This window comes from Pomacea canaliculata, linkage group LG8 (genome assembly GCF_003073045.1).
Source record: "Pomacea canaliculata isolate SZHN2017 linkage group LG8, ASM307304v1, whole genome shotgun sequence".
Taxonomy (NCBI): Eukaryota; Metazoa; Mollusca; class Gastropoda; order Architaenioglossa; family Ampullariidae; genus Pomacea; species Pomacea canaliculata.
The window spans coordinates 14,570,288-14,582,522 of NC_037597.1; the positions used below are offsets into that span (position 1 = coordinate 14,570,288).

The window sequence follows — 12,235 nt, forward strand, 5'->3', positions numbered from 1 at the left end:
ACCTCGGCTTTCTTCTCTTGACCCTGTAGGACCCTGTAGCTCCAGCTCAGGACCATGTTGGCAAAGGAAATTATTGCCTCCTTCAACCATTTCCAGAAATTAAAAAAAAATTTATTTCCTTTTCCTTACAAGACGACGTGAATGGTGGAGCTACTTTGGGTGACACTGAATTGAAAACAAAATCGTAAATTTAACTGGATTATTTTTATTCGAAAATTTTCTGAATGATCCCAAACCCTGCCTTCATGTGTTTCGCCTCAGAAGTCGTTTTTCATACCTTAACAAATAGGTGGCGGGGGTTGTTTGTGTTGGATGCTACCTGGTGAAAGCACACCTGTCGGTGGATGATAAGAAAAGCATACGGAGCGATTATGATGCTCGCTGTGTCAGCATGTCGGCTCACCTGGAGTCTGTTCGGGTAGTTTTACGGCTCACGAGCTTGGTCTCAAATCCTTTTGAATGATAAATGTATGGAGAAGCTTCGTGTCACAAGTATGTAGGACTCGTTTCTCACAAATGAAGTGATTTGGAAACTAACAACAACAACATCAACAACAAAGGACTTGCGGCTGTTTAGGAGATCCAACAGTCAGAAACATGACTGTATGACATCGCACCCAGAATTATCTCATAAACAGAATCGTCATAATTTCTCAGAGTGACTGTTTTTTTTTTTTTTTACTTACAAAATTCTTCATCCAAGAGCCAATGCTGTTCTCTGCAGGTAAAAAGAAATCGGCAAGTACATCTACTAAAGGTTTCCACTGGTGTAGGCCATCAGTTGATGATGTCCAACAGACCTAATCGGCCATTAGCACCCTTGAGCCGTGTCTTTAACTGTGACTTCAAGAAATCAATAGCTGCCTTCCGGTGTCTGATGTTCGATTAGGCTATCGATCCGACCTGAGGGTCGTTAACGGTTGGGCGGTTGGTGGCGCAATGACCAAAGCGCATGCCACCACAGCATTGAGAATCAGGGGACATGGGTTCGTATCTCGGCAGCGACATACTTCTTTTTTGTTTAGAGGGCTAAGTATCAGTGATTTTCTCCTGGTACTGCGGTTTCTTTTGTGTGGGAGCGTGTGATAGAGAGGTGAACAATTATTTGAATAGTGAATAAATTTGTAAGACGGATTTGATGCTGCTGACAAGTATGTGCCCGTGCGACTCCAGAAAATATTATCATCATCTAGACTACTTATTATAATTTTTGGGTCTTCAGTTGTCGCTTCATGCTAGCCACCCCGCTAACCTAGAGTACCATACTGTACACCCAGCACCAACCAAAGATTGTAGAGACCCTGGACAGAAGCAGGACTGGGTCCACTTCATGTGAAGTTGTTGACATCGACTAGCCATGGTCACCAGTTTTAACGACTGTTTACAGCAGGGACTAACTTGCCCGACTTACGACACGAGTCAGGGACCGTCTGCACCCAGCCGAATCCAACTGAAATCCCACCTGCACATTAATCACCCGCTTTGGGCTGTCCACCCACCAGGGTGTCACCCGATCGTGCAGGTCGCCTTTGTTTTGTCTTTTTTCGTGAGCGGTTGCAAATACCCTGTAGAGGTATGTTTCCCTCCCCCCTTACACACACCCTGCCACTGAGCTCGTGGTGTGGGTAGCGTGCTACCCGTGGTACGAGCGAGGAGCGGGGGTCGGGTAGGTCGCGTGCCTGTCTACTTATCTGCGCGCTCAGCGTAAATGCATTTAATCTCTTGGCCCGGTGAACCCCTTTCTGTGCTGATGTGGGACTTGGGTGCGTGCGGCTGTCAGTGGGGACACATTGGAATCATTTCTTTCTTCTTGAAACGACTTATTAACCTTTCGACGACTGTCTTGCACTGAATCGCCATCTTGAAGGGTGTTTAAGATGCTTTATTTATTTACTATTTAGTGTTGATGAGTTCACTTTGCTGGAGCATCTTTTTTTGGGGTGAGGAGGACATATTTGTTTTTGTGTTTGTTTTGGTTACTCCTGTCATGACATCTGTCCAAAGCCTGCTCCTTTGACATCAGGGTGGTTACTGAGGAACCTGCTTTAAACGGGTGGAATGGCGGTGCTGTCTCAAGAGTTGTACCCGAAGCATTTCTCTCTCTCTCTCTGTCTTTGTAGTATTGTTGCGGAAATGTTATTGTGGGTGCTTACCTTCTGCACCTATCCATACTCGCACCCCTCACCCGGCGTGTGCACCCGTTGTCGGTTGTCTCCCCCTTCGGCTTGCCTCCTGCTGCCTGCTCTTATCATCGGAGGTGTTATCGCCGATGGGTTTATGAGTACGCCGGGGCGCTGACATGCGCACAGCGGAAATCCTCAGCAGGAAGCCGAGCCGCTTCTTTGAATTAGCTTCATCTAATCTGCAACAGTCGCCCCGGCGTGTTAGTCGAGGATTATGATGATGATGTATTTGCACAACCTCGGCTTTTTGTGCCATGCGCATGAATGTCTGAGAGAGAGAGAGAGGTTTTTGTGTGTGATGGAGGAGAAGGGTGAAAAGGAAAGAGTGTTTGTGATTGATTCATTCTTCATTGCTTCAAGAGCAGAGCTCCAGTCAGGGTGTGAACATATATCACAGTAAGTACATGACATCTTAAAACTGCTGTGCATGCAGTTCAGTAATAAACATCATCAACACCAGTGATACTCAACTTCTGTACACAACCACACTCACAGGGAGGGAGGGAGAGAGAGAAAGAGAGAAGGAGGAGAAGAAAGATGTGAAAGTAAGTTACGTTGTAGATGGTCGCATATCCAGTCCTCAATCAGATCTTCCAAAAAGTTTAGAGAGGATGTGTTTATGCTTTTATGCTGGATAGCCCCCAAATCCAGCGGGATAATGAAAAAAAAACCCCCACAGCTTACCTGTCCTTTGTCCCGGCGCATAGTTGGTATGAGACTGAAGAGACTAGAGGGAAGAGTGAGAGAGAGAGAAGAAGTGAACAAGTGAGATTACGAAATTTGAGATCGACAAGAAAATAACAAGAAAGTATTATCGCAATGTTATTTAATCTCATCTGCCAAGTTCGTCTGACACATCGTACGTGGCGAGTAACCCTGTAGTTGCCGGTAATAGGAAACATAAATGCTACATAGTTTCTACTCTATCAAAATTTAAACAAGTTTATGTCTATACCTGTAGTGGTCTCAAAATTAAAAAAAACTACAGACACAAAAATAAACAAAAACACAAAAAACAAAAACAAACGAAAACACAACAAACACACAAAAAAAACCCACAAAAAACACACACACAAAAACAGAAACAAAAACAAACAAAAACACAAAAAACACACACAAAAAGAAACAAAAACTCAAAAAAACAAAAACAAACAAAAGCACACAAAAAAACAAAAACAAAAACACAAAAAACAAAAACAAACGAAAACACAAAAAAAACAAAAACAAAAACAAACAAAAACACGCAAAAAAAAAAACAAAAACAAAAACAAAAAAAAAAGCCCCGTAATACAAACAAATAAAAGCTAGTGGTGCAGTGAAACAAAGATGTTGACAACATCGTGTATGGAGTGTGATAACGAGTGTTGAGGAGATTCATGATGAACAGGTTGATGGACTTTCTTAGCAACCTCCCTGTGATCACACTCCTTGTTGCACGTGTTGCAGGCTGTTCAACACGGATCGTGTCAAGATCCTGGACGACGGCAGCCGCCTGAAGCTGGTCAACATCACCGCCTCCGACAACGGCATCTACTCCTGCCGAGCCGAGAACAGGGCGGGTGCGGTGGACAGCTCCGAGAACTTCCTCCTCAACGTGCAAGGTGAGTGGTCTGATTTACTTTCCTTCATCTCCAGTAACGAATGAAAAAAAACAACTTTATTTGTGGTCAAACTCGATTGGATGACTGGCATCGCCGTGGTCGTTAATATGCTTTGCACGTCGTTGTTGAGTTTGCTAGGTGTGGTAGAGAGTAAAGACAGATGTGCAACCCTCCACCCCTTCCTCTTCTTTCTGTCCTCCCACTCCTACTCCCCTGTCCTCTCTCTGTCTCAGGACCACTCCAATCAACAACGCTTTATCACCGCGTCTTCCCATTCCGCATCCACCCCGATCTCTTCACTAATAATCCTGCGTCTTCCGGGTATCATAGAAAAAAACAACCCTTGCTCAAGCAAGATTTTCCTCCACCCCTTTCATTTTTCTCCCCGTCGTTCCTTCTTTATCGCTTCATTGTGTGCATGAGCCTGGGTCGTGCAAGTTTGCGCAAGCTGTGCAACTGTTTGCACTGTGACGTGATGCGGTTGCTGATTGCTCGCCTCGTCACGTCACGCCGAGTGATGTTTGCACGTGGCGCACGCGGCGCGCGCTTTCCAGCCTCGAGTGCTGGCTGCAGACGACGGAACACGTCGCTGTCTGTCGTCGTTAGACGATATTGCCCTCAACTGCACGCGGAGAGGTTTGGTCTGTCACAGTGAACAAGTCATGGAGGGGCATGTTCCTTCTTCAAGATCAGTAATGGCATCGTTCTGTCCATCGATCGTCCTGTAGATCGATGATGTTATCGTTCTAGTGTCAAATTTCGATCTTTTTGATTACGATGCCATAAATCAAGTCCTTTTTTTTTTGTCGTGGATGTGGAAAATGCTCAAAAATTTATTTATTTCATATCCCCATTTACCAGAGTAAACCCAGCGCATTAATCGCCGGCAACAGTAAAAGTTCAAGTGGCCTATGACCTCCTGTCAGCTGCTTGTAAAGAATAATTTCAGTTTAGTAAAAAAAAAAAAAAATAACATTTTATATAGACTTACTATGGCGAGTGTTTTAACGAGTAAACATCCTAAAAATATATTGATATTAAAATGTAAATAAGTTTGCTGGGAAGCTTTACTTCTCGCTGTGTCGGAAGCTTTTCATCACCGGTTAAAGGTGAAAAACTAACCGGGTATTTGTCTATAGAGCGTTTACATACCCGTGGACTGTCTGGTTGCCCTTTCTGGCACAACTCACAGGTTTCGTGACCTTTTTCTTCATGGGATGAGATTAATTCTGCCCCCGCTACCCTTTCTTTCTCTAGTTTACCCAGCTTTCACTCCTTGTTAAATCTTTTTCACTGTCAACTCCTTCCTTCCACTTTCGTCCCCCTTTTGCTATATTTCTCGATTCTCTCCTTTTATGCGTCCTTTCAGTCTGTTTTCTTTTTTTCTTCTGTCTTCCCTCGCCACAACTCTTTGCACCTCCCGAGCTGTTGCTGCACCCCTGCAGATGCTGTCTCCGACCAGAGATGCTGAGATGTAGGATAAACGCAAATATTTTGCCTGTGGGTTTCACGTGTTGTCAGGTACCCGTTGCTAACCTTCTATTTCTGTATGCTCGATCAAGATACCAGAGGAGACGAAGATGAAATGATAATACAGCAGAAACCGAAGGAAAAAAAAAAAGGATGGATGAGTGAGGAGAAATGTAGTTCAGAAGAAGTTTATTGACCTCCGTGTCAAAACATTGACCGGGTAGAATGAACAAGTCAAGCAATAAGTTTATTCGGTGACTTATTAATTAATAATTAACACTTTTATTAAGCTCCACAGGGATATTACAGTTTTGTTGAGTCTGTTGTAAATGTTTAGGCGCCGACTGTGGGTTGTCTGCTTCGGGTATCGTCAGAAACACGGGTGGACTGGGGGTCGAGTTCGCTTGTAGTATACACGCTAGCTCACCCCTTTCTCCCACTTTCCATACTTTCTCCTCCCAGGAAATAAAGATGCCAGCTGCTATAACTTGTGCATCAGCTGGTGGCTTGTACGAGCTGTAAATTCCACATTTCTCTCTCTTTTTCACACACACACATTTTTGGCATTAAGGGAGGTAGCAGCCAAAGTCTAAACAAGATAGAGTGATGGTAGGAGAGGTGTGTGGGGTGGAGGAGGAAGATAAAGACAAGGAGCACCCCTGCAGATGATGGCCTAATTTGTTTTTACGACGTCGTAAAATGTGGAGGACCACTTATGTGTATTGTTTACGACTTGTATCCTCCCTTCCCCCCCAACCACAACAGCTGTTGCGGATCAAATATATTGTCTTCTCAGCGCCAAAGGGCGAGCCCAGCGCCTTCTTGGAAGGCGGATGTGAGCGGCCCCCGGGTACACACCATCGACGTGGCAAAAGCAAGTTTATCTTGACGACTTCTCGCCCGGAATGCCGAGTACCCGGGGGATGGCGCGCATGCGCTTTGCGCTCCCCTGGTGACATCACGGCGCGCGCAGCCAGTTAATTAATACTTAAGAGGTTCATACAGACATAACTGTATGTCAGTGACGTCTTCTGGAGGAGTTTCATCGGGCCCTGTTGTACCCTTGAAGTGGCATCTTAACGGAGGCGAGAATAAACACTCGGGTAGAGGGGAGGTGCGTGGTTAAAAAAAAAAAAAATCCCGAAAAGAGGTTTTTATGCGAGCCATTGCGTGTCAGCCACACCGGTCTGTAAGAAGGAGGGAAGAAAAAAAACTTGCAGCTGGTATCAGTAGATTAATTGCGGGCTGATTAGTTTGAAGGAATACCGCGGGACGTGGTGTGGGTAGCTGGTCACGTGGTCTCCTTCCTAAGATGTCGAGGAACTGCCGAGTCGTGAGGATGTACGTGAGGATGTTCTTGGTTAGACTCACCCCTCTACTGTCCTGTCCCCTGACTGTTCACTGTTCACTGCCCAGAAGATGCTCTGACAGCGATCGCTCTTGTCCCATTTATTGTGTGAGAAGCTGGTATGAAAGATGTTCCGTTAGCAGTTTTATCGGTTAATTCGATTCTGAAGAAAACGCTGACTGTATAAGACAAATTGTCAACATATCGTAGATGTTCTTTCTAACTCAGGCGATGCGTTTATTGCTTAGAAAAATAAAACAACATTCTTTTGTTGAAGACCATATACTTAATGTGTCATCCCTTTCTTCCTCCTGTCTTTCTTTCGCTTCCTTCTTTCACTCACCGGCTGGTTGATCGTTGCAGTAGCAGGAACACCATACCTTTTGGAGGAGCAGTTCACACCGTACAAGATCGTCCAGAGGAACTCACCTGCCCGCCTGGACTGCGCCTTTGTCGGGGCCTCCCGCATAGACTGGTTCTCGAACTACGAGAAGCTCTCCAACGGCACCAGGTACCGTGGATGTGTTCCCAGACTCCATGATCTCTAAACAAAATATTTGTCAGCTTACTGTAAACAATGACCTACCCACCCACTCCATGACAAACGTTTGTCATTTGTCTTAGACATTCAAACAGTTCCAGACAGTCCTCATTATATTACATGGACTACCATAAAATTACATGTTTGGTATATTTTGACAAGATTATGTATGACTAATTGAATGACTACAGTTGTTACTCCAGCCCTGTGGGTATTTATGCATCTTTCGTGGATCCAATGAATTATTGCTTGTCTCTGCAGGCATACAGTGTATCCCAACGGATCCTTGTTCTTCCCGAAGGTGCGAGCTGCTGACGAGGGCAGCTACAGATGCGAGGGACTCAGTCGAACCAGCCCTCCGGGTCAGACGTTCACCTCCGAGCTCGTCCTGGCCAGTAAGTGCATGGTTTCCTGTATACTCACCTGTCGTCACCTCAGTTCTCGTATGACCTTTGACTTGGACGCCAAGCGTGCGAGAGACGCTTAGGCGAAGTGTGTCCGGGGACGCGCAGTTGACCCCAGGCACATTAGGAGTCTGGATAGTAAAATTTCGGCCTTTAACCTCGTGATGCACAAAATCATCCTGTCACGGGAATATAAACCAAAGAGCGATGATAAAGAAAATAACGAGCTTTTACCCACGGCCCCGCGATAGCTCAGTTGGTAGAGCGGAGGACTGTAGTTGGCAGTTAATGGCAATCCTTAGGTCGATGGTTCGAATCCGTCTCGCGGGAAATTTTTTTCTTATTTATTTTTTTTTATTATTATTATTATACATTGCATATTTATTCTTTCTTTTATTATGGACTAAGAGTGGTTTTCTGACAAAGTTCTTCTCAACGAATTAGCCGTATATTTGCGGTAGGGCTTTGCAGACGGGCTGAGAGTTATTACCACTCTGAAACCCGGAGTTTAAATGCCGGATTTTTGCTGGAGGGAAAATAGTGTTGTCACGAAGTATTTGTCCAGCGAAGGGTTTATTGTCAGTGCGCCTCGGGTCTGAGCAACATTACCTGCAGGATGTGAGTAACTCCGAAGGAATTACACCCTGACATCGGCATAGAATGAGTTCTGACACTGACACTTACCCGAACTCGGACGTAGCCTGACAGATGGCCTGCCATCACGTGGTCTGTTGTCTCATCGGCATCCCCATCCCTCGCCACGGGAGGGTGGTCAGCTGAACCTTGTAAACCAACCTACCAGTAAGTAAGAGTGACGTGTGCTCAGTTGCCAACCTGTCGCTTCCTCGCCGTCTGCCGCAAAGCCATGTGTCGAGGGACAGTAATGTATCAAGTCGTAACCTTTGACTTTGCACTTTCCATCCACCCCACACCCCACCCCACCCCTTCAACAGGGGGATACAGTAAGAGAGACTGCTGAGTGTGGTATTGTAGAGAAACAAACTGAATGTTTGTCGATAAATATTCATTTCTTCCTATCCCTCCTGCCCGGGTGTTCTATCAATGCCGCCTGCAGGAACTGGGCTGAACATTCAGGGTACATTCTTCTTGTCCACTGCCGGGCTCTTGTCATGCTACTGCGTGCAGCAAGTTCCGGTGGCCGCCGACAGTCTGGCCAACACACATCCTCCTGAACCCTGCCGCCTTGGGGAAGTAATCCTCCGTAACAGTTGTATTTTTTTCAACTGGCAAACGCACATACATATTTATTGGTCCATTCAAATCAAGGATTTGTATTTTCTACCGGGTAATTTATATGTTTGGCCACTTGCATATCCTTCTGTCAAAAGAAGTGATTACAGGGAATGAGTATATAGGACTACTAAGGTCTTATTTGCATGGGTAGGTAGTTCTGCTGTCATGACAACGAGGTATGAAGAAAAGAAACATTAGCCATCTGTTGCTACATTAGGAAACTAAGATCCTCCATGTCTGGTCAGACCATGTGTGACCACGAACTTGTATTACTGGACTGCTGGCAGACGCTTCTTTTCCAGTTAACTACTAAAACGAGGCTTGAGACTACAAAGCTTCCGGTTTAGTCCCAGTCATTGTTTAGGCTCGCCGAGACTAACAGCGGAGAACTTCGCAAGAGGCGTTGGTCTCGGCAGACAGACAGCAGTCCACCTTTACAATCCATGGTGTGACGGAACGATCCTGCCTTGTGCCCTGCACGACCCTGACCTTTCTAAAGGGTTCCTGCTCACAGACTTACATCATACAAGTCTGCGGTCCTGCTGTTTTCTTTACCCGCGGAACAATCAGTTCACCGCCTCCTCACAGCTGGCGGCGAGGGTTCTGCAAGATGCCGCCATCAAACCGATTACTGGAGTGAGGGGGAGGGTGATGAGGTCGGCAGTGGGCGGGAGGTATGGCGGCCGGACCCCACTAGGCGTGGCCAATTAGACCAACTCTTTGCCTCGCTCCTCCAATGCATCGACCTTTGACCCAGTCTGCATTGCCTATGGATGCACACGCACATCAGCATTAATGATACGGCGAAACAATCACCGAAGTTAAAAGATTAAAAAATGAGATTATTTGAAAAGATAAAATTACCATTGAAGTAATGTTTTTCTTCTCTCCTCCTCTCTCCCTCTCTCTGTATCGTGGCCGCCGTGTGGGTTCTCTGTAGCTTCTCTCCTTTTAACAGACATGCGTGCGACTGTAATTTTTGGAGACTGGACGATAACGATAGTAATCGCCACTGTCCGAGGAGTATGGTCTGGTCATAAGGGGCTCCTTGAAGTGAGGTAACCGGAGGATCATCTCACTCCTCCCAAACTCATCTGGTGTTTCCAATGATGTAAACGACAGCCTTTTATCTTTTTCTCCGTGTGTGTGTGCTCGCGCGCACATGCGTGCATGAAGTAGGAAGACAGTCCTCATCGATTCCTTTTTAACTTCGTTAGTCGCTCACGCACCCTTTTTAACGCAGGGGGTTGTATATGGGGGTGGGATGGGGTGGGAGGAAGTGAGGGTAGTAGTGATGGTGAATGCGGAAATGAAAATGTTGGGTAGGGGGGGAGGGAAGTGGAAAGGCTAAGGGGAAAGTACTCTCATTCATCATTGTGACGTTTCAGCAAAATAGTTTTTTTGGACCCAAGTGTGCATCGCAGAATGAGATCACCCCCAGTCCCAATCGTGTCTTTGAAAGCGCCGTCTCCCTTGCAAAGCAGCCCTGTAACGGGGGTCTAAGCTGATGATCATTGCGAGATTTAGGGGCGCCCGCCTCGCCGGGACACTTTTATGGCGGCGCCTGATTTATCCGTAACTAAGACTTCATTTTTCCTTGACTTACGCGACTCGTCCATTATGAAACGCATCCGTCAGGGCCGCTCGCTCCCGCTGGGTCAGCCTGGCACGACGGACAAGAAATCCCATTCGGAGGAAGGAATACGAGCATTGACGTGCGCCTCAGCGATTTTATGGTGTCAAAGATCAAATTACTTTTTAAAAAAAAAATAGGTTTGATAATTGATGACTTGTATCACGTGATGCGGACTGGATCACCTAATGCGTTAAAAAGAATAATAAAGCGGATTTAAATGTTATTTGTATCAACAACAACGACAACAGCAACAAAAAATTGCTAGAATGAACCGCCAAGAGTTGCGCGTGCTGACGTTAGTGACGTCAGACAGGGAGGAGGTAGGAGGCTGAGAACAGCGTCGTGCATCCCCCTCGCTGGGGGAAGATCACTCGCGCGCTTTATTTGCTTTGAGAATTACGAGTTACGTCCCTTTTATCTGCACACTGGGTTCTTAGCGGGAAGCCTTGTTGATGGCAGGAGGGACGAACATATTACGATCATATTACTCTCTCTCCCTCCTGACCTCAACCTCCATTTTTCAGAAACATCAGAATGAGAATTTCAGGGTCGATTCTCTGCCTCGGCACTACAGACAAACCATAAAGCGGTCATTGCTGTCCACTCTTCTTTCGTCAGAAAATAAAATCACGAACTAATATATAATATGATTTTTAAAAAATGTTGTTTTGTGCTTCATGCATACATCGACCCACCAAACGTTTGACACCCATGTTTGTCAAATACATTCGAAGTAGGTAAACTCGTGCGAATTTTTTTTTTTTTTTTTTTTTTGAATTCAAACTGAATATTTTTAGACTGAAAATAATATTTAGTGTAGCTATCTAAAATAAAAATAATTATGTTCCAACAGAAAAGTCTGTATTTTCGTTCATCATGAGGTAGAAGGCGATGTGTGTAGACGCATTTAAATTATTTTCCAAATAGTTTATAATTCGCGAATAGGAAGAAAACCCCCGGAAACATTAAATCTTACATGACTTTTATTAACTGTAGAATATACGATCATATTTTAATTCCTCTGAGCATGGTATACAAACTGCGCTCAAGGACCTTCACGTGCAGGTACTGAAGCATTGCTTCACCTGAAGCTTCATTAAGGTGATGCCAGACCGCCGTGAGAGAAAGTTGTTTTAAAACTGAATATCCATGAAAACGGGAACCCATCTTGGGCAGAGGGGGGAAACAACAGAGATATAACTATAAATTTAAGATGGGAAAACTTTTCTAGGATAATAAAGTAAGGTGCACTCGGAAGCGAACCATTAAGGCGCAGGTCGTCTGATGGTGCAGAGGGAAGCATCCATTAGGGACCAGCTCCTTGCTCTCTGAGGCAGTAAACGGACAAGAACCATTATGGAACAGCTCAGGGAGAGTTAGTTATACTGCAGGAATATTAGTGGAACAGAAGTTCCAGTCATGTATTAGTGTCTACCATAGAGAATGAAAACAGCAATAAGGAAGAATCAAGAGAATTCTTGTGACGGTCTGAGAGCAAGAGAAAGAGAGAAGAACTGGTTTCCTTAACCTCAGGGTAAAGATTTCTGCTGACTGTACACTTCTTCAAACGATTGCCCCAAGCTACTCAATTATCAGATTGCAGAAGCAAGTTTACCTCCTATCTCCCAGCACTCTTTTCTCACCCCGACATTTTCAGAATTTGTCTTGTCTTCTCTCTCTCTCCTCTTCCCTCCTCCCCTCGCTCTCATCTTGTTCGTACATTGTTCTAGCACTGCAAGCTTAGGGTAGGTATCCTGTATCACCAATCGTGACTGGAGGTCCCTGCCGGCACTTGAGC

The 12,235-nt window shown here is 45.3% G+C and overlaps 1 protein-coding gene and 1 non-coding gene across 3 annotated transcripts in view; both read left to right on the top strand.

Moving 5' to 3' along the window:
- LOC112570684 (inactive tyrosine-protein kinase 7-like) overlaps window positions 1-12,235 on the top strand; it is a 63,751-nt gene that overhangs the window by 31,391 nt on the left and 20,125 nt on the right. Inside the window, exons 4-6 of one of the 2 annotated variants that reach the window (XM_025249250.1) lie at window positions 3,630-3,784; window positions 6,969-7,113; window positions 7,405-7,538. In XM_025249250.1, coding sequence (XP_025105035.1) covers window positions 3,630-3,784; window positions 6,969-7,113; window positions 7,405-7,538 — 434 coding nt within the window. Of the gene's footprint in view, window positions 1-3,629; window positions 3,785-6,965; window positions 7,114-7,404; window positions 7,539-12,235 lie in introns of both variants that reach the window. The other variant, XM_025249249.1, reaches the window with a different exon arrangement.
- Trnay-gua lies at window positions 7,789-7,877 on the top strand. The gene is given in 2 exon segments: window positions 7,789-7,825; window positions 7,842-7,877. It is a non-coding gene; the product is annotated as a tRNA-Tyr (tRNA).